This window comes from Mobula hypostoma, chromosome 2, assembly GCF_963921235.1.
Source record: "Mobula hypostoma chromosome 2, sMobHyp1.1, whole genome shotgun sequence".
Taxonomy (NCBI): Eukaryota; Metazoa; Chordata; class Chondrichthyes; order Myliobatiformes; family Myliobatidae; genus Mobula; species Mobula hypostoma.
Genome location: NC_086098.1, coordinates 64,853,300 through 64,881,262, shown reverse-complemented (window position 1 = coordinate 64,881,262; position 27,963 = coordinate 64,853,300). Strand labels below are relative to the sequence as shown.

Below are 27,963 nucleotides of genomic sequence, written 5' to 3'. Positions count from 1 at the left end.
ACGACTGAACCTAGTGACTATGTCTGTATGCTTTGATGCATTGGGTTGTTGCCACAGGACTGGCTGATTAACAAGCAGGTGTACAGGTGTCCTGTATAGTGTGGCACTGGGTGTAGACTCAATCAGAAAGTGTGCCAGTGTCTTAATTTTCTTAGGAGGTTAAAGCAACATTCCACACCTTCAACAGCAAGTCTTTGAGGTCAAGGCCACAGGTCTCTCGAGTATGAGATTTTGATGGCTACATATAGGGGGCAATTGCAGCACATCCATTATCTGTTGCATTCTATACCAAGTGAAGGCAGCAGCTGCTGCCAGAGGTGAATGAGCAGGGAGCCATGGAACCCAAGGACCATGAGACAGACCTGGAGACAGCAGAATATCTTGCTGAACACCTGCAATTTTATCTTTCAGTGGCCAGAGGGAGGCAGGCATTGACTACAGTGACACAAGAGTCTACTTACAGATGTGATTTTTGCAAAATAAAATCCCCTAAAGCAAATCAAACGTCTCTTCCTAATGCCAACATAGTATACCAATAATCATCTGGGAGATCTCAGGGGATGCATAAAACCACTTACATGAATGCAACATGTGAAGGAATGAATTCCTGCTGTACTCATTTAAATGTTTTTTTTGAAACAACATCTTTGCATTTCCTGAAAAAGGACACTCTACTTAAGCAAGTGAAGCTTCTAGGTTTTCTGCGAGGACCCCCAGTCTACGGAGTAAGGAACCAAGTAGGTGACCTTGATGTACATGGTAAGATCATGAAATTTTGATCAGCATTATTGGGTGCAAAATTTGTCTCCTGGTGGAAACCACAGCAGCCTTCTCCTATACGGCTCTTCCTACAGCGATCCTGGCAGGTGTCCTGTTCCCCAACCTGCTCCTCATCACCCCCTACTCCAGTGTGCAGAACCTTACTCCAGCCATATTGACCCAAACCTCCACGTCCCATTGTGTGAATTTGGATTCTACTTCCCTATCTAGATCTCCTATATGGTTCCCAAAGCTTATAGCTGTTGAATAGCAGCCATGGGAGTGATGGGTGCCTTTAATGGGTGAGCCCTCTGTGATTAAAACATGGCAAAGCAAAAGATGATGGCCAGTCCATCATGGGAAAAGGCCTCCCCACCACTAAGCACATCTACATGGAATACTGTCACAGGAAAGCAGCATCTAGCAGAGACTCCCACCACCAAGACCATGCCCTCTTCTCACCAATGCCATCAAGCAAAAGGTGCAGAAGCCCCGGGACCCACAACAGCAGACTGAAGAACAGTTATTACCCCTCAACCATCAGACTTGTGAACCAGAGGGATAATTTCACTCACCCCACCCCTGAACTGCTCCCACAATTTTCAAAAACTCTTCATGTTCTCAATATTTATTGCTTATCAATTATTATTTTTTTCTGTTGTATTTGCACAGTTGGTTGCCTTTTGCACATTGGTTGATCTGTTGGGTGCGATCTTCCATTGATTCCATTATGTTTCTTGGATTTACTGAGTATGCCCACAAGAAAATGAATCTCAGGGCTGTACAATGCCAATTCATCACTCCCCCGTGCTCCCCCCCCCCACCCCCGGAAGTTTTCATGTTTTACAACAGTGGATTCACAGTGGATTTTTTGGCCTTTTTTTAAAAACACTACTACTACAACATCGACTCAGGCCTAGGGGGCCGGCCTCGGGAACAATGACAGACTCTCCACTTCTCTCATCAGTGTGTTTAGTTCATCTACATTAGCCGCGCCATTGTCTTCTAGGAGCACGTTGACCATAGTCTTGGGAGGGCACCCAGGGTTCATCCTCCCGTGCTTGGGCTCCCATATGATGACTAGGCTGGCAGGTAGCTCAGGGAGGTAGACAGTGCCCTGCTAGTTGCAGTCTTCTCACCTCGATTTTAGTGGAGAGCAACAGTAGGCTGTTATAGAGCTCAACATTCATCATGTGCTGTTGCCAACTCACATCAACCAGTTTAAAACACTGATCAACAGAAAAAGACTCTTTCCTGTCAAAGTGAAAACAAATTTCTACAAATTGGTCTAAACTTATTCTAATTATTAAACATAAAATAATTCACTGCATAATTATTCACCCAAGTCAGTATTTAGCAGCAATTACAACCTTGAGTCTGTGCGGATAGGTCTCCATCAGCTTTGCACATCTGGACACTACAACTTTTCCCCATTCTTCTTTACAAAACTGCTCAAGCTCTTGTCAGATTGCATGAGGATTGGGAGTGAACAGTCTTTTTCAAATCCAGCCACAAATTCTCAGTTAGATTGAGGTCTGGACACTGACTTGGCCACTCCAGAACATGAATGTTGTTCTTAAGCCATTCCTGTATAGCTTCGGCTTTATGCTTGGAGTCATTGTCACGGTGTCCCCACAGCACAACGCAGCCACCACCATGATTCATGGTAGAGACGGTGTGTTTTTGATGATGTGCGGTGGTTGGCTTACACCAAACATAGCGTATAGTCAGGTAGCCAAGAAGCTCAATTTTGTTTTCATCAGACCACAGAATCTTCTTCCAGCTGACTTGAGTGTCTCCCACATGCCTTCTGGCAAATTCTATTTAAGATTTCATGTGAGCATTTCCCCCCCACCCCCAACAGTGGCTTTCTCTTTGCCACTCTCCCATAAAGCTGTGACTGGTGAAGTACCCAGGCAACAGTTATATGCAGTCTTTTCCCATCTCAGCCATTGAAGCTTGTAACTCCTCCAGAGTTGTCATAGGTACCTAGATGGCCTCCTTGACTCGTCCCCTTCTTGCATGGTCACTCAGTTTTTGAAGATGGCCTGCTCTATACAGATTTACAGCTGTCCCATATTCTTTCCATTTCTTGATGATTGACTTAATTGTACTCCAAGGGATATTCAGTGACTTGGACATTTTCTTGTATCCATCTCCCGACTTGTGCTTTTCAATAACCTTTTCACAGAGTTGCTTGGAGTGTTCTTTTGTCTTCATGGTGTAGCTTTTGCCAGGATACTGACTCACCAGCCATTGGACCTTTCAGATACACGTGTATTTTTACTACCCCCTCCCCCTTTATTGCAATCAATTGAAGCACCTTGGCTGCACACGGGTGATCTCCATTTAACTAATTATGTGACTTCTAAAACCAATTGGCTGCACCAGTGTTGATTTGGTGTGTCATTATAAAGGGGGTGAATACCTAGGCAATCCATTACTTTGTGTTCAATATTTGTAATTAATTTAGATCATTTTGTAGAGATCTGTTTTTATTTTGACAAATCTTTTGATCAAAGTCAAAAAAAGCCAAATTAAATCCATTGCAATTCAATATTCTGAAACTATAAAAATTGATCATTTCCAAGGAGGGCAAGTACCTTTTAATAGGCTCTGTATAAGGTGACATATATACTTTGATAATAAATTTACTTTGAAGCTTGGCATGTGAAAATGTGGAATCACATAGGACCCATTTCAGTGCTTGTTTCTGGGAACAGATGTCAGCTAGGTTGTCATTTCAACAAACTTCACAACTTTCTACAGGTTATCTCTGATTTGTTAATGCTAATCATAGCCACCTATTGGAGTATAATCTAATTTCTAAACACTAGTTTAATTTCCCATCTGACATGTTATGTTTCCTATGCAACGCACTCAGCAATGGAATCTTGTATCCCAATCCCCACCAATAAATGCTGCACCAAAGGCTTATTACTAGTTATTCACCTAGTAATTGATTTACTTTGACATCCAGCAGAGTTAACTGCTTGTTATAATCATTCACCATGTCCAAGTAACATTGTTACTCATAAACTGTTTGTTTTCTCATGGGCTGCTTAACACTGTCTGGCATTTTCTTTAAGAGAATAATTAACCTCTGAACATACAAATGCTTAAACCAGATGGACACACCAGAGCCCCAGGGGGTAAATTCCACCACTACAGAAATACAGAGAAAACTATTATTATTATTGGGCAAGAACACACACAGCTGTGTGCATGGATTTTGATTACACATAATTGGATTTTTGGTCCAGTTACACTTTTAGGATGCAATTCTCATGTTGAAATTCATGGTCATGGCAAGAATGAAGTTCATCTGTTAAAAATTCTGGCACTAGATCCACAGTAGTACTTGGATAGAAGAGGGAGAAGGATGCAGACCGTGCAAGTATGCTGTGGTTGGAAACAGCCTGCAGGTTCAACATGGAACATTTCTACTTTCCCCAGCTGTCAATTGAGAAAGTGGGAAGATTTTCCATTATCTTTGAAGAGCAGCTTCCAGAATTCCATTTGAGGTTTGCTCGCAGGCAGAGAAAATTGGATTGAATCTTTGGGAAACATGTGATCTAATATAATCCAATTTAGCAGTGAAAAAAGAAGAGAGGATTGGGTCAAGGCTGTACAAATTATGGGCTTGATAGTTAATCAAGGCAAATACTTGGGATGACCAAGCAATGTCCTAGCCAACAAAGAGTTCAAGACAAACTATTTCAGCTACAAAGCAAACAAAAACAGATGAGTTGCTTTATACTTATGACTATGATTTACACCTATGATCACAGCTCCATGAAGAAAGCAAATGAGAAATCAAAAACACTTGTTTAGTTACATGTGTATTTACATACACATTTGAATACTGAACACACCCACAATCGATGTTTTTGATGCTGTTTAGAGCCTAGCCATTTGAATGCATTAATACTTTTCCATAACAGTAATAGCTTCAGTTAATAGAGTTCCTGCTCTATGGCTCTGTATGTCTGATTTTTTTTCCTTTAAAACTGAATAACGTGTGGATAAAAATACGCCTTTGCATTACGATATGACACCGCTCTCTCCAGTGAGTGGAACACCCTCCTAAACCTAACTTCCATTAATGCCCCTCCTCCCCTTCGTACCCCATCCCTTTTTTTTTTATAAATTTTCCCCTCTTTTTAATCCCTCTGTCCCTCTCACTATACTCCTTGCCTGCTCTCCATCCTCTGGATTCCCCTCCCCCTTGCTTTCTCCCTAGGCTTCCTGTCCCATGATCCTCTCCCTTCTCCAGCCTTGTATCCCTTTTGCCAAACAACTTTCCAGCTTTTAGCTCCATCCCTCCCCCTCCTGTCTTCTATCATTTCAGATCTCCCCCTTTCAAATCTCTTACTGTCTCTTCTTTCAGTTAGTCCTGATGAAGGGTCTTGGCCCGAAATGTTGACTGTACCTCTTCCTAGTGATGCTGCCTGGCCTGCTGCGTTCACCAGCATTTTTTTGTGTGTGTTGCTTGAATTTCTAGCATCTGCAGATTTCCTCATGTTTGCCTCCTAAACCTTGATAGTTTCATGCTAAACAATGGAAATCAATTTCATCCCATTAAGTCTCACTGGAGTTCAGCAGGCATGTGGACCAGCAGAGCAGCACACAAAAGTCTATCTTCAAATAAAAAAGTTTTGCTTTTTTCTAGCCATCACGTATTTTTTATGATCCATATATGCACTTTGATTCTACGCTAGAATTAATACTTTTCCCTTTATTCAAGCTGTTCTACCAAATCATATTCTAGCACCTGGCTAAAACATATCTTGTCCTGGGTAGTACAAGGCCAGTTATAGTTCAAAGTTAAAACACACTACACCCTTGTACTACGCAGTCAGCTTGCAGGGTGCATGTACTCGATAAATGGTTTCACAAATCTTCTAATTCATATTTCTTCTTTACATCCATAAGTATTAAAGGGCTATAAGTTTTCTAACTTGTTTTTATATTAATAATGTGACATATGATGTTCTTCTAAAAACCATGTACATGCACATTTGAAGCAGTTTATAAAAGATGATGTTACTTTGAACAAAGCAAGGGAATTCAACTGATGCTGGCTCCACCAGCAGCCAGCAAAGACTTGATGGGCCTATTATACCACAACAGTTCCTCAGTTTTATGAGCATCATGCTCTGATGAGGGGTGTTTTAGCAAAGCAATGGTCTTGCATATCAAAAGAAGGTACTCAGATATTCTCTCAATAAGAAAACAGTCACTGCCTGGCCAATGTGTAGAGTAAACAGGAATTCTGCAGATGCTGGAAATTCAAGCAACACACATCAAAGTTGCTGGTGAACGCAGCAGGCCAGGCAGCATCTCTAGGAAGAGGTACAGTCGACGTTTCAGGCCGAGACCCTTCGTCAGGACTAACGGAAGGAAGAGCTAGTAAGAGATTAGAATGTGTAGAGTGTTTGTTGCTTGGCACTCATTCGTGCAAGCCAGACTGTTGTCTTGCTGAATCAGGACCTGAGCTGCTTCATCATTTTCCAAGATGAAAATGAAACAATGCTACAGGTTCCCTTTCTCTTGACAAACAGTGTTTAGCCAAAATGAATGGGAAAGCAAAATAGCAGGATAGGCAATTATATTGACAAACCGTCTATTACTATATGCTGCAATGATTGGTAAATTTGACCAGTATTCCAAAATCAGGTTGTTTAAAATCTTCAAATACAAGAATTACAACCAAAATCAAAAAGAATTTGAAAAATAAGACAAAATACAAAGCATTTACCAGTATATATTACAATTTACTTGCCTTTTTCAAACTGCAGTCTTTTATATCTTTGCATAAGTTCTGCTGCTACAATGCATTCAATCTGTTCGTAAGATAAACAATGAGAAACAGTTATGGAATGGAAAAAAACAAGCTAAAAGGATGACAAAGTGCTCAGTAAAGATTTCTGAGAACAGTTTTGGAGTTTGTGTGTTATACTTTGAAATAATTTATGTCAGTATATTTGTAATGAGAAAGCCCCCAAGATGTAATAATCCAATACTAAATATTATTTCTGGGATGAAGAGAAAGTCAAAAATTCACTCTGGTGAGTGCATAGCGACATGGAGAGTGTTACAAAAGCCTTGTAATTTATATAATTTCTTTATTATTAAATTTGAGAAATACCTCATTTTCCTGTAGGTGGCCTCTCTTAGGGCAAGCAGCATCAGGACAGCTAACTGCAGATTCCAAGCCCTCCTTTATTAAAAGCTCCACATATTGCTTCAGACACTGTTGGCAAACCAGAGAGAAGTTTGACAGATATATTCTCTCCACTATATGGGTGAATTTTCATTGCATCTAGATATGCCAAGGCCGTTGAAATTCACATGATTTAAGTATACTTTGTGCCCAGTTCCACCCACCCCTACCCCTCCCCATCCATACGCATCTGAAACCATGTCAGGCCTTACAGTTTCAGATAAACCTTCTTCAGCAAAAAAAAAAGGGATCTAGTGCCTTCCCTTGTTTAGGACAGTGAAAACCTAAGCAGATGAGGACTAACCAATCAGGATATCAATAAATACCACCAAACTAGATATGCCCAGGCATCATCCCTGATGAAGATGGCAGAGTTTGTCATTGAAACATCAGTTAAAAATCAATACCTGTAACTGACTGGAAGTCTGAGAAGAGTTCATTCTTCAGCAAGTCTTAACATTGGAGCAGCAGTATGTTGTGGTGTCATGTGATTCAAGAGATATTATGCAAGCTTTCAAATAAGATTGCCAGTTAGTAGCAGGGTATTAGCAGGCTTGTGCTATGGATGAATAGCTTATAGAAGCTGGATTAAAACTGACAAACTTACAATACATAGAGACGTTTGTCCCAGCAACTTCAGCTAGCTAAAAAAAAGTGAAAGACTTGAGTTGATTTATTTTCTATTTAGAGATACAGCACAGTAAAAATGCAGAGCAGACTTGATAGGCCAAATAGCCTAATTCTGCTCCGAGGTTATGGTCTCTTATAGTAACAGACCCTTCTCACTCAAAAAACCTGGTCAGCCCAATTACACACGTGACCACTTAACCCGCACGTCTTTGAGATGTGGAAGAAACAGAAACACACACGGTCACAGGGGAAATGTACAAACTGCTTACAGACAGCAGTGGAATTGTACCCTGGTCATTGGCACTGTAAAGGCTTACACTAACCACTGCACTCATGTAAAACCCTTTATACTGTGCTGTTCATAACCAAAGTGCTTTAGCACTGAGTACCTTGTTTTCCTAAGTCTACTCTTATTATACATTTGCAAACAATTTGCACACAAGAATCTACAAATAGTGATGAACATATGACCGATCATTCTGTTCTAGTGATATTGGGTGAGGGACAATACTGATTGCATATAGCTATGACAGCAGTAAGATCCAATTTTACCATCAATCAAGAATGCAATATCCTCTCCTTCCTCTCTTATGGTAAGGTGGCAGTTTGGATTAAAAGCAGGAGATGGCCCTAATCCCACAGGCCCATAACTCAGGTGAATTTTAAGATGGCATTGGTGATACATGATGGCTTGCCTGCAAAACACAAAACCTCTAGAGATACTTCTTCTGAACTACTATCGCTATGAGTGAATAGTCAACATTTTGGGCTGAGACTCTTCATCAGGACTGGAAAAAGCAGATTAGAAGTAAGAATAAGAATTGGGGGAGGAAAGGAAGAGGTACAAGGTACTAGGTAATAGATGAAAGCAGGAGACGGGGAGGGGTGAAGTAAAGAGCTGGGAAGTCAACTGGTAAAAAAGATGGAGGGCTGGACAAGGGAATATCTGGTCGGAGAGGACAAAAGGCCATGGAAGAAAGGGAAGGGGGAGGAACACCAGAGGGAAGTGATGGGTAGGTAAAGAGAAGGTGAGAAAGGGAAATGGTAATGGGGAATAGTGAAGGAAAAGGAGGGGAGGTCTACTACTACAAGTTCAAGAAATCAATGTTCACGTCATCCTCCAACCCAAGTGTGCCCTCATCACAGCAGTAGAGGCGGCCATGGACTGACATGTCAGAATGGGAATGGGAAGTGGAATTGAAATGGCTGGCCATCAGGAAATCCCACTTTTTCTGGTGGATGGAGCATAGGTGCTTAGCGAAGCAGTCTCCTAATCTACATCAGATCTCACCAATATACAGGAGCAGCAGGTACAGTAGCTAACCCCAATAGAAGTGTCACCTCACCTGGAAGGACTGCTTGGTGCCCTGAATGGTAGTGATGGAGGTGGTGTAGGGGCAAGTGTAGCACTTGTTCCACTTTCAAGGATAAATACCAGGAGGAAGATCAGTGGGGTGAGACGAATGGACAATGGAGTCGCGTAGGGAGTGATCCCTGCAGAAAGCAGAAAGTGAGGAGGGGAAGGTGTGCTTGGTGCTGGGATCCCATTGGAGATGGTGTAAGTTACAGAGAATTATGTGCTGGCCGCAGAGGCTAATGGGGTGGTAGGAACCCTTTCCCTGGTGGGGTGGCAGGAGGAACAGGTGAGGGCAGAAGTGCATGAAAGGAAAGATGCGGGTGAGGCCAGTGTTGATGGAGGAAGAAAACCCCTTTCTTTGAAGGAGGAGGATATCTCATTAGCTCGGAAATGAAAAGTCGCACGTTGAGAGCAAATGCAGCAGAGACAGAGCAATTGAGAGAAGGGGGTGGCATTTTTACAAGTAACCGGGTGGGAAGAGGAATAGTCCAGGTGGATGTGAGAAACAGTGAGTTTATAAAAGATATCAGTGGATAATCTGCCTCCACAGATAAAGAAAGGTGAGCGAAATGGACCACGTAAATTTGAGGGCAGGGTGGAAGTTGGAGGCAAAACTGGTGAAGTCAACAAGTGCAGCATGAGTGCAGGAAGCAGCAGCAATGTAGTTGTCAATGTAGTGTAGGAAAAGTGGGGGAGTGATACCAGTGTAGGGTTGGAGCATAGGCTGTTCCACAGAGCCAACAAACAGACAGGCATAGCTGGGACCCATGCAAATCCCCACAGCTACATCTTATGCTTGAAGGAAGTGGAGAAATTATCGAGAGTGAAGAGCAGCTCTGCCAGACAGAGGAGAGTGGTGGTGAAGGGGAACTGGTTGGGTCTGGTGTTCAGGAAGAAGTGGAGGGCTTTGAAGCTTTCCTGGTGCGGGGATGGAGGAGCGCAGCCTCTTGCAGTACTTGAACTTGACTCTCAAGAATGCAGGTATCACACAGACTTCAAGCCAGACTAAAGTTTCAGGGTATGAAACTTCCTCTCCCCAGAATCTTATTAGCTAATATACAGTAACTGAAGAAGATAGAAAACCTAACTGCAACATTTCTGTATTGGAGGAAAAAGAGGGATTGCTGCTTTCTCTGTTTTACAGAGAGATGGCTCACTCTGGACACTAGGTATGGCAGCCCAGCCAGAGGCTTTCGCGATTCAAAGAAAGCAAGGGGTGGGGGTTTGTGTTTCATGACAAATTCTTTGTGGTACTCAGATGTAGTGGTCTTGACTCACTCTTTTTCTCCCGATCTGGAACATCTAATGAGGAGCCATCTATTCGAATTACAAAGCGAGTTCTCCTCTGTGATTATGACTCCCAAAGGCAGATGTTAAGCAAGCATTTTATATACTGAGTGCCATGATTAGCAAACAAGGAACAGCCTACCCTGACACTTTTCATATCATTGCTAAGGTCTTCCACCTGCAGCACCAGGGGTCCCAACACACTCAAACCTTGTTACACTACCATCAGGAATACCTACTGTATTTGGGGAAATCTTATTACCTTGCTGTCCTCCTCCTACCTGCATACAGGTAGAGACTAAAGAGCACGGCGCCAGAGACAAGGACAATAAACAGATTGTCATGAGAGACAAAGGAATGACTTTGGGATTGCTTTGAGTCATTAGATAGCCATGTTCTCAGGCTTCATGGATGAGCGTTCCCACAAAATCATTCGGAGTCTTCCCCAACCAGAAGCCCTGGATGAACCAAGTGATCCACAATCTGCTGAGAGCTAGATTGCTGGCGTTCAGGACTGGTGACCAAGGAAGGTCTAGGTACAACCTCCAGAAAGCCTTCTCAAACACAAGTGGCAATTCTGGAACAATCATGAATCAGAGAAGGATGCTTGATGGCTGTAGCAGGGCTTGAATGCTACCATCTCCTACAACTTAAAACCAAATGACATAGGCGACAACAAGGTTTCACACCTAGTTGAGCTCAATGCCTTTTATGCTAGATTTGACCAATACAACCTGGAGGCACCTTCACAAGGACTTGAAGACTTCGCATTTTTAAGTTTGATTTTGCCTTTCACCAAATTAAAATTACATTGGCTTACTCCAAAATAATATTCAGTGCAAGCTTACTTTAAAGCCACTCCTGTCAATTTTTATCCCATCTTACATGACGATATCTCTATCTAAGCTGGCCATATTACAGAAGGGTTGTATTCCTATGAAATGGTCTATATTGTGATTTTCAGTAAAGCGATCCATCACACTTATCCCATTAAATCTTATGTTATTGATGAGCTCCTCCGGGATGTTTTCCTCTCATATAAGCCATTTTATCGGCAAAGGCAAAGTGATTGTTATTTTACAGCTAAGGCTAATTAGATTTGGGGAACAAACAAGGATAGTGCAAAAGAAACAACCATGTGTGTCATTTTTCACTCTTAGCCACTCAATACTGCAGGGCAATAAGATCTGGATGATACCACGGTGTCAATCGGATTCATAGTCACAGCCGAATATCTCCTTTACAATGCCCTCACCAGACTGAGGACATGTGAGCAGGTGTTACAGAATGTGCTTCTTCATCGACAAGGCATTTTCTTTGAGCCAAGAGCCTCATGGATTTGGAAAGGGATTGGGAAAGGGGTAGTATTTAAGGATCATTGTTCATGGGAGAAGGGTGATTTAGAAGGATTTCTGTGGGATAATGGGTTAGAGCAGCATGGTAACTTTAGTGGAAATGGAGTCAAAGCTGAGGGATTACTTGTGCGAAGCCACAACAGCCATGCCCAGCTTCCTCAATGCATTGTGTCAAAAAAATTATAGGCTAAAGAAAATCATTAACAATTACATTAAAAACACAAAGTTAATCATTTTAAATTCAATAAGTAATAGAGACCAGATATATTAATAATCCAAAATTCGTGACAGGATGCAAAATAAATCTCAATGCCAAAAGCTCTTAAAATAGAAAATCTGTTGAGTTCCATCCACAGGAGATGATGCATTCAATGTGGAAAATTACTACAAAGCAAAATAAATCTACCTTTTGAATTATAAAATATAAGGTGATTCAGCATTATTGGTAAAACAAATTGAGCAATATCTTACAAAATCAAAATTGGAACAAATCATTTAATAATCATACCAAATCAAGCACCACACCGATAACAGTGAAATAAAAATAAAATCCAGAAACGACAAAGATTTAATTTTGGAGGAACTGTGAATTAAATTACTACACTGGTTCCCAGTTAATTAGGACGCATTGGGACCAATACTTTTTGACCCAATTAGCTGAAGCTTTATGGAAATCATTAAAAAGGAATGAAAAAGACAAACTGCTGTTTAACAGAGTAACAAATTATGTACATAATACAGAACAAATTAAAACACAACCACAATACTATAAAACTGGGTATTAGTTCCAATAGTTATCAATGGAGGAATTCATCTGGTTCTTTTGATTGACTGTAAAATAACAAAATCAGACCAAACACCTTCATACAATGATTTCAATAATCTTCTAAATCTTCATTTTCATTGTAATATTCAAGATATTGTCGATACCTTCAAATTCTTCGTAGTCGCTAACTTGCTGAAGTAGTGAAATTTTCACTCCCGGCCACTTCCGGCTTCTCCAAGCCTCAATGTTTGAAACCACAATGAGCAATATACAGTTCGGAATTGTCTTACTGCCTATTTCTCACCAACTTCCTGTGATAAAAAATCACTACCTTTTGAACACAAATACACACAACTGGCACTATTTAAAAACTGTTCACTCTAAGCACAGTGTAGTGTCTAACAGCCACACAAGTGCACGCAACTGACACTAGTTAGAATCTGTTCAACAAGTTCCTGTCCCAAATAAGTGGCATGATGTCCCAAATAAACAAAGGGAATTTGGCTATTCCACAATTAGTTTTGTTCTTTAAGAGTTGTCCCAAATAAGTGGCTGCCCTGATTAACTGATGGCCCAAATAACTGGAATCCACTGTATATTAAATAAGCTGATTACAATATTAACATTTTAAGTTATTCTTCCCATTCTGTGATTTTAAAAGATTTTTGCTATTTCATGCTTTGATGTACAAATTCAGCAGTGATAAATTCTGCTTCCTGCAATTTTTATAATTGAAATTGATGAAAGTGTCAAATCTATTAAGACTATTGCATATGGGACAAATGAACACTTTGCAAAATTGGTTCAAGTACCTACAATTGTTAAGAGAGTAACAAAAATAATTATACCAACCAGAGTGCAGAATACACATTGGCACTGTGATATTGTTGTCATTTGCTCCAAAGGATATTCCCCAAGGCACAGTTTACAGGATACAAGGGGATCCAATGCCAGGTCCCATGTAGGCCTATACCTTTCTGTTGTCATTCTATGTTGAATCTGGAAGAAAGAAAATACCTGCAAGTGCAACAATTTAATCACGTTCATTTTTTTTAATAAAAGCACAACAGAGCTATGAAATGTGATACTGACATTGATGAATTTCCTCAAACTAAACAGCTTTAGTCACATTTAATGTTTACAATGTGCAGAACATAACGTGGCAGGTAAATACGTTATTTTGGGAGGTAAAACTGAGCTGTACACCATACACATCACTGCAGGCATAGTTTTACCAACTTCATTTTGGGGGGGGGGGAAGGGGGGTTCAAATTCTCCATTAGCTAAAAGGGAATTGATTATTTCAATTTTTAAACATGCTAGGATTTCATGACACTTTCAAACAAACAACCTGTGTGGAAAATTGTAGTTCAACCTTACATCAAAGTCTCTTGGCCCACTGCGGCTGAGCTAGCTCTTTGAAATAGCTCTCCTGTTAGTCCTAGCACACTGTTTTCTTCATTGCATCATAACCATCTCCCCTCAAGGCATTTATCTGACTTGTTATTCAAAGTTCTTATTCAACCTGTCCCCATCAAACTTCCAGCCTATACATTCCAGATCATAACAATTCTCTGCATATTGAACTCATTTAACTTCCATCTCCTTGGTCAATTTTGCTCCTTCTTTGTGATTGCCCTTCTTGCCAGTGGTTGTAGATTCTCCTCTTTCACTCTCCCTTTTGAAAGTCTCTCAACTTCGCTCTAACAACCTACAGGTTCTCCAGTTCTGTAAGTAAGCCTACACCCCTGATAAATCTTCTCTACAGTCTTGAAATCTTAAAATGGCACATGGTACTCTAGCTAATTTGTAACCAGCATCTTATATAGGGAAAAAAAATGGCATGACTATCTGGCTTTTATCTGCATCTATTCACAGTGAAGGGTTGCAAATACCTATCTCTTTTTTAATCTTTGTCAAATGGTCATGTCACCTTGGAAGAGCTCTACATGTCAAACCACACAACTTTGTATTGCTACAGCCAATTTACTTTTAAAACCCTGCCTCTAGAAATGTTTGTTTATAAGGAAACTCCTAGTTTACTGACCACTATGTGCAAAATTATCTTACCTCAACTGATTTCTGGGCATTATAATTAGCCTCACTAACTCAGAATAATTTGAAGAAACAAACCCATGTTTCATTTTACTTTCAAGCTTTGAAAAGGCAATTTGGGGGGGAAAATATTATCAGAATTTTCTCAGCAATTTAAATCCTTCGCTAAACAACACATTAGGTTTAAAAAGGCAACATTGATATAATGAGGACTGTTAGCATATAGAATTCCCCATCAAAAACAGGGCTCAGGGCTTAATTTATAAAAGCAGAATAAGGAAGTAGATAAATAATTGTTAACAGAAAGCCTTGATGAAGTATCAGGGCAATGAGACCAAATGATTATTTTGAGAGATAGCACATGCATGATGGGCCCATTCCGCAGTGCACAATGATGACTTCTCTTCAGGATTCACCCTGCTGCCACCAAAATATCCATCTGCACCCATCAAGCCCTGCCTGAAATTACAATTGAAATGCGGTCGCAGTTCCCAGAAAGAATAAAAAAGAGAAGCTACCTCCAACACCAGGAATAATGATCATCATCACCACCAGGAAAGTCAGTCTTAAATTTTCATGGGATGAATCATCAATTAATCAAGTAGTAATTGCCTCACTCATGATAAAGATCAAAATACACCAACCCCAATCTACCCATCTGAGATACACACCTGTCATAGAACAAATGTCATGACATACGTCAGTGATAATGAACTTGATTCTGGTTTTGATTCTAAATTGCACAGTGGAAGCTTTTTCTCGTGCATGAGAAATTACTTACAGTAATTTACATTGATGAGCAATAACAATTCCAAATATTCTCACCTTGTTACGTATTAACTCAGTAAGTTCAGTGATTAAAAAACAAATTTAGTTGTTTTAAACCATTTTTAATTCAATAATCTTTGTAGTACTACTTCAGATTAGACAGTGATCTGAAAACCTGCTTTAATATTTAAGTGCCAAGTCCACAAGTAAATTAATTCCTTCAGTAAGCAACATCATATCCAATTTAGATGACAAGTCTTAAATATTCTTTGCCACCAAGATATATGCAGTCTCAAGTGTGCTGGTGACATTTTTATGTAAAGGCCCACCACTTGAAAAGACCAGATGGAAAAGAGAGGGGCTACACACCATGTCTTCAAAGATCTTTCTTCCACTCATCATTGCCTGGGAAAGGTGCTAGCTTTGGTGCTGGGGAACTCAAGAGTCAGGATTGGCTTTGGAGTGGGGTGTCAAGATTGTAATCAGCTGGAGGTGGAGAAGGGGGAGGTGGAAAAGAACGTTCAGGTCATAATCAGATAGATCAAGGGTGGGTGTGGAAAATATTGGTGATGTGGTGGATGAAAAACAGATTCAGATAGTCAGGAGACATCAATAATTTCAACTGGGCCAACCAAAAATAAGTTTCCAGCAGCTGGGATCTATTCAAGCAATTTCACAGCAGCAGCAGCCGCCTCACATACCAAGAAATTAGCAAGATACATGGAAATGGCGTCAGTGACACATGGCACACTGCTGGAGGTCACCATGTCTTCATATCTTCATGTGTGCGGTGCTCAACTGATTCAGAAATACAGTAATAGATCTTCCAATCCTCACAGTATGTCACTAAATTTCCTTACCTTTTTTCCTCAAAATTTCAGTTGGATAATGCACATATCCTAATATCATTAGCTTGGAAATATTAGTGGAAAATTCTGTAAAACTTTGAGAAGTATGCAACATGGTTTATTAACATGCTGATTTAACAGGCAACTTCTTCAGCACTTGGCTCCCAGTGCAGCATAGGCCTTCAAACTCATTATTAAGTCTGAACATTTTCCACTCTTTTCCAACAGCAGAAAATGCTGATAACCATAACATATGCTGCTACATGGCTTTACTAACATGTTCAATTTCTGTAAATTACTATATTAATCAGTTTTAATTGTACATCAATTCTTTCCTTCATGTTTTCAAATTTAGCTGTAGTAATCTACTTACTGGTGGACCAAGTTCCAAACAGGCCGGAGAACAAAGAGGTCATTGGTGGCTGTTCGTAAATATATCATGAAATTGATCTGAAATGACATGCAGAAAATTGTGAGAAGGTTTAAAGACTCTTAAGTTGGTGCTATAAATCTCACACTGAATTTTAGCTAAATCAAAAAGTTTCAAAACAACTCACTCTCAAAATTTAAGTTTCTATTATAACACTATAACTGGAATAAGCAGAGTTAGACAAATATTTTTGTGTAACACATTTCAAAAGTATCATTAAAACTCAATTCTATATACATCCAAATCTATGGTAACATAAGTAAAGATAAGTTACCACCTACATAAAATCTAGCTGAAATTTTGAAGTACATTCCCATACCTACTTTTTTGAGTTTATTTATTTTACATAACTTATCACTTTTTCTGGGCAAGCTCTTAATTAACATAGAACCAAAAATGATACAGTATATGAAGACCTTACCTTCTCACCAATAGGCCAATTGGGATAATCTTTCAAATTCTTTCATCAGATTGGTGCAATTTTCCCTATATTTCCATAATATCCATCATCTTACAGAAATTGCCACTGAAACTGCTTCTTCCACCCTTCCAGGCAGTGTTAGAACCTCTTAACCATGTCAGCATGTTTTTATGCATTGAGCAGCTGCCACATGATTGGTTGATTAGATATTTGCATTGACAAGCAGGTGGCCACTGATTGCAAGTCATTCCTGATACAATTTTGTAAAATCTCTTCCAGACTTTCTCCAATGCTTTAACATCTCCCTTAAGTGCAGTTCTCAGAAAAGGACACAAATCTCCAGCTGTAGCTAACCAGAGCACGGTGCAGCTTGTTTGCTTTTGTACTTAGTACAATAAACCCAACAATTCCAATTGCATTAGCAACCTTCTCATCATGTAACACATCTTTAAAGATTTACCCATACCATATTTCTCCCTTTAGTTTCAGGAAGGCATTCACTTCCTCGAAGTGTGGGTGATGGAGGTTTGGAGCATGCCTCCTCAGCTGCACACCACAATTCTCAGCAGATACGAGGCAAACTGGATGCAATGGGCCAGGCAAAGTGTCAGACTCACTGATCTTTACTGTCCCTATCAGCATATTTGTCAAGCACTAGTGCTTTTTTTTAAAGATTCAGACCACCAGCTAGTTACTGACTAACGTGGATATAGCTGGGGAACCACAGTGGATAAACTTAGAGGGATAATAAACCATGGTTTCAGGTGAGAGATTGCAAATTCAGAGCAAAATTAATTGAGAGTATTCAAAAATAAAGCAAATAAATTGATGCTGACCTGCTGTATAAATTATATTAATAAGTCTTAGCATTATTGCACCTATTTTTATAATTTTACACTATAACTAGATTTTTAACATTAAAAAAACTCGAACTTTGCTGCCTACATGATTATATGCCTCTAATCTAAGTACTGACACATAAAATATATGTAATAGATTAACTAAATAAACAGAGCTGGATCTTCCATTACCACACCAGCTGTAAAACTGGAAAGTAATTGCATTTATTTGACCTGCCTACTTCTGCAATGTGAATCTCTTAAACCAGGAAGCATACATTGTGCCAGATTAGTCACAGCGAACACATCCAAACAAAAGGAGTTTATCCGTGAGCAGGATCTCAGCACTGGCCCAGCCACCATGGTGTTATATACCATAATTGTTCAAACCGGAACAAAAAAAAATTGTCAAAGGAAAAGCAATCTGCAATTTGGGCCAAAAAAGCTGTCCTACTACAACTAGTAGATAAAGTAAACAACAGGAATTCTGCAGATGCTGGAAATTCAAGCAACATACATCAAAGTTGCTGGTGAACGCAGCAGGCCAAGCAGCATCTATAGGAAGAGGCGCAGTCGACGTTTCAGGCCGAGACCCTTCGTCAGGACTAACTGAAGGAAGAGTGAGTAAGGGATTTGAAAGCTGGAGGGGGAGGGGGAGATGCAAAATGATAGGAGAAGACAGGAGGGGGAGGGATCGAGCCGAGAGCTGGACAGGTGATAGGCAAAAGGGGATACGAGAGGTTCATGGGACAGGAGGCCTAGGGAGAAAGACGGGGGGGGGGGTGACCCAGAGGATGGGCAAGAGGTATATTCAGAGGGACAGAGGGAGAAAAAGGAGAGTGAGAGAAAGAATGTGTGCATAAAAAGGAGTAACAGCTGGGGTACGAGGGGGAGGTGGGGCCTAGCGGAAGTTAGAGAAGTCAATGTTCATGCCATCAGGTTGGAGGCTACCCAGACGGAATATAAGGTGTTGTTCCTCCAACCTGAGTGTGGCTTCATCTTTACAGTAGAGGAGGCCGTGGATAGACATGTCAGAATGGGAATGGGATGTGGAATTAAAATGTGTGGCCACTGGGAGATCCTGCTTTCTCTGGCGGACAGAGCGTAGATCTGAACATCTTTGCTGAACATCTATGCTCTGTCCGCCAGAGAAAGCAGGATCTCCCAGTGGCCACACATTTTAATTCCACATCCCATTCCCATTCTGACATGTCTATCCACGGCCTCCTCTACTGTAAAGATGAAGCCACACTCAGGTTGGAGGAACAACACCTTATATTCCGTCTGGGTAGCCTCCAACCTGATGGCATGAACATTGACTTCTCTAACTTCCGCTAGGCCCCACCTCCCCCTCGTACCCCAGCTGTTACTCCTTTTTATGCACACATTCTTTCTCTCACTCTCCTTTTTCTCCCTCTGTCCCTCTGAATATACCTCTTGCCCATCCTCTGGGTCACCCCCCCCCCGTCTTTCTCCCTAGGCCTCCTGTCCCATGATCCTCTCGTATCCCCTTTTGCCTATCACCTGTCCAGCTCTCGGCTCTATCCCTCCCCCTCCTGTCTTCTCCTATCATTTTGCATCTCCCCCTCCCCCTCCAGCTTTCAAATCCCTTACTCACTCTTCCTTCAGTTAGTCCTGACGAAGGGTCTCGGCCTGAAACGTCGACTGCGCCTCTTCCTATAGATGCTGCTTGGCCTGCTGCGTTCACCAGCAACTTTGATGTATGTTAGTAGATAAAGTGTTGTTTTATAGCAAGTAGTGGATAGACAGATGAAATAGATCATGCAATCCGTCTACAAGAAGATGTTGTAGCATTGTTGTCTCAAAGCATGTTCAGATAACCCAATACCTTTTCTTGTACCTGAAATGAAAACTCAGTTTCTTTCACCATGGGTGATGCCTTTCTTGTTGAGCACTTCAAGCCTGATCTGCACAAACATGCGGAAATCTGCAGATGCTGGAATTTCAAGCAACACACATAAAAACTGCTGGTGAACGCAGCAGGCCAGGCAACATCTACAGGAAGAGGTACAGTCGATGTTTCGAGCCGAGACCCTTTGTCCTGCCTGGCCTGCTGCGTTCAACAGCAATTTTTATATGTGTTGCTTCAAGCCTAATCTGTTTTACTTCAACTTTCTAGCATCTGCAGTATTTTGCGCAAAAGAACTCTGGTTGTTTATACCGATTATATTTCCCAGCACATACTTTTCCACATATGTCCTCTTTCTGAGAATATGAGCTAAGGTTTCTAATCCAAGGAGTTCTATCAAGCAGCTCAGTAGCCAGTAACCGGGAAACGCCCAGAGTTTAAAACTCTAAGAGCGGCTTCAATGCCACAATTATTAGTTCAGCATTCAGGCCAGTGAAGAGAAACACATAGGCTGGACTACAAATCACAGATAACCTGATACAAACCTCAAAGCATCACTCCCATTTAAGGTTTATAGACAAAATGAATATATTCGCTATTAAAATATAATATATTATTCAGGGGCTGCCTGTGGAACTTCATTAAATCTTATTGCTAATCCTAATGTGCAAAGTTGATGAAAAATAAAAGCAAAGTGAAAAATTATATTCAACTTACAATGCAAGATACATCAGAAAATTCCAGTCATTTTAATTTTTAAATTACCTTGGATATTTGTGAACAGCAAACTGCTAGTTATAAGTGTGGCCCAAAAATGTTCACTGGTAGAATTTTGTAACAAACATGCAGTTCAACTTAATAGAATAAAACAGCATAGAAGTTGATTCATTATATGGCAACTTCACAAAACGCGAGTTAGACCTTGCTTGGAGCCCTGTGGGGAGTTCCAGTTGGCACACTATCGATAGGATGTGGTTGCAGAGTTTGGAAGACGTTACTTATGAGGGGAGATTTGTGTAAGCGCTGGAAGAACTCAGCAGGCCAGACAGCATCTATGGAAAAGACTATAGTCGATGTTTCGGCCAAGACTCTTCATCAGCACTGAAGAAAAAAAGATGAGGAGTTAGAAAATGGGGGGAGGGTAGGAAAAAACACAAGGTGATAAGTGAAACTGGGGTGGCGGGGGAGAGTTGAAGTAAAGAGCTGGGAAGTCGACTGGTGAAAGAGATAGAGGGCTGGAGAGAGGGCAATCTGACAGGAGAGAGCAGAAGGCCATGAAAGAAAGAAAAGTGGAAGAAACACCAGAGGGAAGTGATGGGCACATAAGGGGATAAGGTGAGAGGGTAAAGGGATTGGGGAATAGTGAAGGGGTGGGGGCATTACTAGAAGTTCGAGAATTTGATGTTCATGCCAACAGGTTGGAAGCTAGCTAGACGGAGTATAAGAAATGAAGTTTGTTATCCCTGGAACAAAGGGGGTTGAGGGGGCACTTGATAGAGGTGTGCAAATTATAAAGACACAGATAAGATACAGTCGAAATCATTTCCCATGGTAATGTTACTCAAAAACAAGGTTTAAGATCAGAGGAAGGAGCTTTAAAAGAGATTTGTAAAAGTAAAGTTTTTTTAAACACAGAGTGGTTGATATCCAGAACTCACTGTCAGAGGAGTTGCTGGAGTCAGATATAGTTACCAAGATAAAGAGATACAGAGAAAGGCATAGACAGGCAAACTGAATCGTGTAGATGGAAAAAAATGGTTAGCAAGGTCATGGCAGCTGTAGTCTCGTTGCATGACGACTCTGCTATTGTCTGTGACAAAGCGTGTAAATGTCTTCAGGGAAAGACAGCAGGATCATAAAATGCAATTTTTTTAATGTTATTAAAGTTGTGAATTAATAACAACCCAACAAATGTTCTAGAAAAATCCTGAATGTCATTTCACAGTCCTTGTAATCTTGAACATTGCAGCTAAATGTGTTTCCATACAATTATTACGTAGTCCAATCCACAACAAAAACAGTTGGCTATATGTATATCTGTCAGGAACTGGAATACTTTTCATGCATGGCTATATAAATTGGACCATGGGACCATAAGATATAGGAGCAGAATTAGGCCATTTGGCCCATCGAGTCTGCTCTACCATTTCATCATGGCTGATCCTTTTTCTCTCTCCTGCATTCCCCTCATATCCTTTCATGTCTTGACTAATCAAGAGTCTATCAACCTCTGCCTTAAATATACCTGATGACTGGGTCTCCACAGCACCTGTATAAGACCATAATTATCATTGCACAACAAGCTAAACTTGAAACTACCAAACATCTTCCTGTCCTGTATCTACACCCTACCCACCATATCAGAGGCATTACATAAGGAATTCAAAAATCTTTACTATGGATGTGGAAAGGACATTGGCATGGGCCATAAAAAGCATTAACTTTTGGAGGGTGCAAATGCTCATTTAGAAAGGAAGTATATTGGGAGAAACATGGCTCCATCTACAGTATCAATTAAAATCTAGCAGAGGAAGATGGATTATAGCACTTCCCTGGGAATGGAAAGTCATTTATGGAAGCATTCTCACCTCTAAGTCAGTAAGCCATGAATCAAGTCTCACTGCCCCAGTCCAGACATTCAAGCCTAAAAGTCCAGGATGATGCCTAACTGCAGCATTTTGCCGTATTTCAAGTAGGATATTAAGCCAGAGGTCTGGTGCTGAAGCCCAGCCAGTCACAATAGAAAGGAAAATGATGAAACATTTAGCTTTGTGAGGTGGTTTTAGTGTAAGAGGCAAGAGCTTGCAATTTGCAAAACAGTTTTCAGGCAAATCTCAATGTGATCAGGCACACAGAGTCCACATACAATGGAAAGCTGCTTCTTAAATCAGCTGGTGACCTGGATAAAATACGACTACTACTAATCCAACTAATATCTACTCCCAGAGGTAATGTTATTTACCACGACAGATACCCCATTTGACTGGAGCACACAGCAGACACTTTGGAAATATGTACATTGGAAGCTCGGCAAGCATGTGATAGGTGTGGCAGAAACTGCTCCCTCTATCTCACTTCTCAATCCTGATTATGAAGTTGTAGAACCTGGGCCTTTGTACCTCCCTCTACAATTGGACACTCGACTTCCAAACCGGAAGACCACAATCTGTGCAGATTAGTGATAACATGTCCTCCGCACTGACGATGATGCACTGGTGCACCTCAGGGGTGTGTGCTTAGCCCTCTGCTCTACTCTCTATATACACATGACAGTGTGGCTAGGCATAGCTCAAATACCATCTATAAATTTGCTGACGATACAACCACTGTTGGTAGAATCTCAGATGGTGATGAGAGGGCATACAGATGTGAGATATGCCAACTAGTCACAGCAACAACCTGGCACAATGTCAGTAAGACGAAAGAGCTGATTGTGGACTTCAGGAAGGGTAAGACGAAGGAACACATACCAATCCTCATAGAGGGATCAGAAGTGGAGAGAGTGAGCAGTTTCAAGTTCCTAGGTGTCAAGATCTCTGAGGACCTAACCTGGCCCAACATATCAATGTAGTCATAAAGAAGGCAAGACAGTGACTATACTTCATTAAGAGTTTGAAGAGATTTGGCATGTCAACAAAGACACTCAAAAACTTCTATAGTTGTACTGTGGAGAGCATTCTGACAGGCTGCATCACTGTCTGGTATGGAGGGGCTACTGCACAAGACCGAAAGAAGCTGCAGAAGGTTGTAAATCTAGTCAGCTCCATCTTGGGTACTAGCCTACAAAGTACCCAGGACATCTTCAGGGAGCAGTGTCTCAGAAAGGCAGCATCCATTACTAAGGACCTCCAGCACCCAGGACATGCCCTTTTCTCATTGTTATCATCAGGTAGGAGGTATAGAAGCCTGAAAGCACACACTCAGCGATTCAGGAGCAGTTTCTTCCCCTCTGCCATCCAATTCCTAAATGGACATTGAATCTTTGGACATTACCTCACTTTTTTAAAATATACAGTATTTCTGTTTTTGTACATTTTTTAAAAATCTATTAATTATACATATACTGTAATTGACTTACTTGCTTATTATCTTTTTTTCTCTGCTAGATTATGTATTGCTGAACTGCTGTTATTAAGTTAACAAATTCCACGTCACATGTCAGTGATAATAAACCTGATTCTGAAAAGCCTCAAACAGGCATTCTTAGAAACACGGAAACATAGAAAACTTACAGCACAATACAGGCCCTTTGACCCACAAAGTTGTGCCGATCATGTCCCTACCTTAGAAATTACTAGGCTTACCTATAGCCCTCTATTTTACTAAGCTCCATGTACCTATCTAAAAGTCTTTTAAAAGACTCTATCATATCTGCCTCCACCACCGTTGCCGGCAGCCCATTCCACGCACTCACCACTCTCTGAGTAAAAAACTTACCCCTCACATCTCCTCCGTACCTACTCCCCAGCACCTTAAACCTATGTCCTCTTGTGGCAACTATTTCAGCCCCGGGAAAAAGCCTCTGACTATCCAGATGATCAATGCCTCTCATCATCTTATACATCTCTATCAGGTCAACTCTCATCCTCCGTCGCTCCAAGGAGAAAAGGCCAAGTTCACTCAACCTTATTCTCATAAGGCATGTTCCCCAATCCAGGCAACATCCTTGTAAATCTCCTCTGCACCCTTTCTATGGCTTCCACATCCTTCTTGTAGTGAGGCGACCAGAACTCAGCACAGTACTCCAAGTGGGGTCTGACCAGGGTCCTATATAACTGCAAAATCACCTCTCGGCTCCTAAATTCAATTCCACAATTGATTAAGGTCAATACACCGTACGCCTTCTTAACCACAGAGTCAACCTGCACAGCTGCTTTGAGCGTCCTATGGACTCGGACCCCAAGATCCCGCTGATCCTCCACACTGCCAAGAGTCTTACCATTAATACTATATTCTGCCATCATATTTGACCTACCAAAATGAACCACTTCACACTTATCTGGGTTGAACTCCATCTGCCACTTCTCAGCACAGTTTTGCATCCTATCAATGTCCCGCTGTAAAATCTGACAGCCCTCCACACCATGCACAACACCCCCAACCTTTGTGTCATCAGCAACTTACTAACCCATCCCTCCACTTTCTCGTCCAGGTCATTTATAAAAATCACCAAGAGTAAGGATCCCAGAACAGATCCCTGAGGCACCCCACTGGTGACCGACCTCCATGCAGAATATGACCCATCTACAACCAATCTTTGCCTTCTGTGGGCAAACCAGTTCTGGATCCACAAAGCAATGTCCCCTTGGATCCCATGCCCCCTTACTTTCTCAATCAGCCTTGCACGGGGTACCTTATCAATTGCCTTGCTGAAATCCATATACACTACATCCACTGCTCTTCTTTCATCAATGTATTTAGTCACATCCTCAAAAATTTCAATCAGGCTCATAAGGCATGACCTGCCCTTGACAAAGCCATGCTGACTACTCCTAATCATATTATACCTCTCCAAATGTTCATAAATCCTGCCTCTCAGGATCTTCTCCATCAACTTACCAACCACTGAGGTAAGACTCACTGGTCTATAATTTCCTAGGCTATCTCTACTCCCTTTCTTGAATAAAGGAACAACATCCACAGCCCTCCAATCCTCCGGAACCTCACCCGTCCCCATTGATGATGCAAAGATCATCGCCAGAGGCTCAGCAATCTCCTCCCTCGCCTCCCACAGTAGCCTGGGGTACATCTCATCCGGTCCCAGCGACTTATCCAACTTGATGCTTTCCAAAAGCTCCGGCACATCCCCTTTCTTAATATCTACATGCTCAAGCTTTTCAGTCTGCTGCAAGTCATCACTAAAATCACCAAGATCCTTTTCTATAGTGAATATTTAAGTAAAGTATTAAGTACCTCTGCTATTTCCTCTGGTTCGATACATACTTTCCCATTGTCACACTTGATAAGTCCTATTCTTTCACATCTTATCCACTTGCTCTTCACATACTTGTAGAATGCTTTGGGGTTTTCCTTAATCATGCCCGCCAAGGGCTTCTCATGGCCCCTTCTGGCTCTCCTAATTTCCTTCTTAAGCTCCTTCCTGTTAGCCTTATAATCTTCTAGATCTCTAACATTACCTAGCTCTCTGAACCTTTTGTAAGCTTTTCTTTTCTTCTTGACTAGATTTATTACAGTCTTTGTACACCACGGTTCCTGTACCCTTCCATAACTTCCCTGTCTCATTGGAACGTACCTATGCAGAACTCCACACAAATATCCCCTGAACATTTGCCACATTTCTTCCGTACTTTTCCCTGAGAACATCTGTTTCCAATTTAAGCTTCCAATTTCCTGCCTGATAGCCTCATAATTCCCCTCACTCCAATTAAATGTTTTTCTAACTTGTCTGTTCCTATCTCTCTCCAATGCTATTGTAAAGGAGACTATGATCACTATCTCCCAAATGCTCTCCCACTGAGAGACCTGACACCTGACCAGGTTCATTTCCCAATACCAAATCAAGTGCAGCCTCTCCTCTTGTAGGCTTATCTACATATTGTGTCAAGATACCTTCCTGAACACACCTAACAAACTCCACCCCATCTAAACCCCTTGCTCTAGGGAGATGCCAATCGATATTTGGGAAATTAAAATCTCCCATCACGACAACTCTGTTATTATTACACCTTTCCAGGATCTGTTTCCCTATCTGCTCCTCGATATTCCTGTTACTATTGGGTGGCCTATAAAAACATCCAGTAAAGTTATTGACCCCTTCCTGTTCCTAACCTCCACCCACAAAGACTCCGTAGACAATCCCTCCATGGCGTCCACCTTTTCTGCAGCCGTGACACTATCTCTGATCAACAATGCCACGCCCCCACCTCTTTTGCCTCCCTCCCTGTCCTTTCTGAAACATCTAAAACCTGGCACCTGAAGTAACCATTCCTGTTCCTGAGCCATCCAAGTCTCTGTAATGGCCACCACATCATGTCTCCAAGGACTGATCCACGCTCTAAGCTCATCCGCTTTGTTCACAACACTCCTTGCATTAAAATAGATGTACCTCAAACCTTCGGTCTGAGCACGTCCCTTCTCTATCACCTCCCTCACGCACTGTCTACAAGCTTTCTCTGTTTTTAAGCTAACCTCTTCTTCCCCAGTCTCTTCAGTTCGGTTCCCAACCCCGAACAATTCTAGTTTCTCTTCTGCCAAATCATAATCATCCATGGAATCCTAAAATAAAGCCCTATGAGTTCAACTACATGGTAAATGATTATTATTTAAACTCCAGATATCATTGCAAATGCAGTAGCTATCTATGAATGCAGTCCACACTTGTCGGCGATGGAATTGAGTTTTGGCCAATGGAACAGGTTTTAAAGGGAGGATGGAGGGCTGCTTGTGTGTATGTTACAGTGCCTGCTGAGGTGTCCCCCTCAAAACCACTAATAAAATCTTTACCAATACACTAGATGTCTGCAAGGTCAATGTAAAGCTTCCTTCTTTCTTTGAATGGGCAGGAGAAAGACAGCCCAATCACTCCTCTGCTTCTCCTGGGTGCTGAACTTTGTCATCAATGTACACATCAGAGATCTGGGATGCTAGGCGCCATCTTCATCCTATCTCTCCTGGTTCCAGCATTCCAGCTCTGCCTTATTCCACTTTGAACACAGGACCTGCAGGAGCCAGTCACTGTTATCATGTTACACTTCTCAAATGACTCTTGAAGATGTGCATGGTTATACTATGTGAACTCCTGAACTCAGAAAAGTTATGTGTTGGAAGCATAAGAGAATTTCTCTCCTGTAGTCGGCAAAACGCCTGAATCAAATGCACAAGGCCATTTTCACAAATCATCCCAAACTTGAAAACTTGAAGAAAGAGTTACTATACCACATAAAATCATCACAAAACAGTTATTCAACCTCTCATTGCATTTTCAAATAACCAATGGCCTACTTCAGGCATGAATACAGGGCCTAAAAAAGAATGCGTCTACTTTACCCAATAAGGTAAACAATACACTTCCCTTATGCCATTTTTAGAATGACTGAAGGAAGTATGCTGCTTATCTTATTGAGTAAAGATAAGAGTCTTCTTTTGAATACAAAACCGGTTCCTATTAGATTCCTAAACTCCAGAATCATACAGGCTTCTGGACTATCACCTACCCCTCAAATTTTAAGACTGCTGAATCTTCTGAAATCTTTCAGATTCAATGCAAGATTCAGCAGAGGTTTGACCAGCCCCAAATGAACTATCTCTGCATTTTATTAAGGTGATTCACCAAATATTCACATTTCAATACAATCTAGTTAACTTTAACTGTGCTTTTGCAGAAGCGAAGTC

At 41.2% G+C, this 27,963-nt stretch overlaps 1 protein-coding gene across 7 annotated transcripts in view; it reads right to left on the bottom strand.

Annotated features, from left to right (window-relative positions):
* LOC134340674 (probable E3 ubiquitin-protein ligase RNF144A-A) overlaps positions 1 to 27,963 on the bottom strand; it is a 104,073-nt gene that overhangs the window by 28,929 nt on the left and 47,181 nt on the right. For 2 of the 7 annotated variants that reach the window (XM_063038125.1, XM_063038114.1), the window contains 4 exons: positions 16,425 to 16,501; positions 13,233 to 13,397; positions 6,911 to 7,015; positions 6,545 to 6,605 (listed from right to left, as the gene is read on the bottom strand). In XM_063038125.1, coding sequence (XP_062894195.1) covers positions 6,545 to 6,605; positions 6,911 to 7,015; positions 13,233 to 13,367 — 301 coding nt within the window. In that variant the 5' untranslated portion in view covers positions 13,368 to 13,397; positions 16,425 to 16,501. Of the gene's footprint in view, positions 1 to 6,544; positions 6,606 to 6,910; positions 7,016 to 13,232; positions 13,398 to 16,424; positions 16,502 to 16,902; positions 17,302 to 17,368; positions 17,508 to 27,963 lie in introns of those variants that run through there. The other 5 variants (XM_063038141.1, XM_063038132.1, XM_063038158.1 and 2 more) reach the window with 4 other exon arrangements.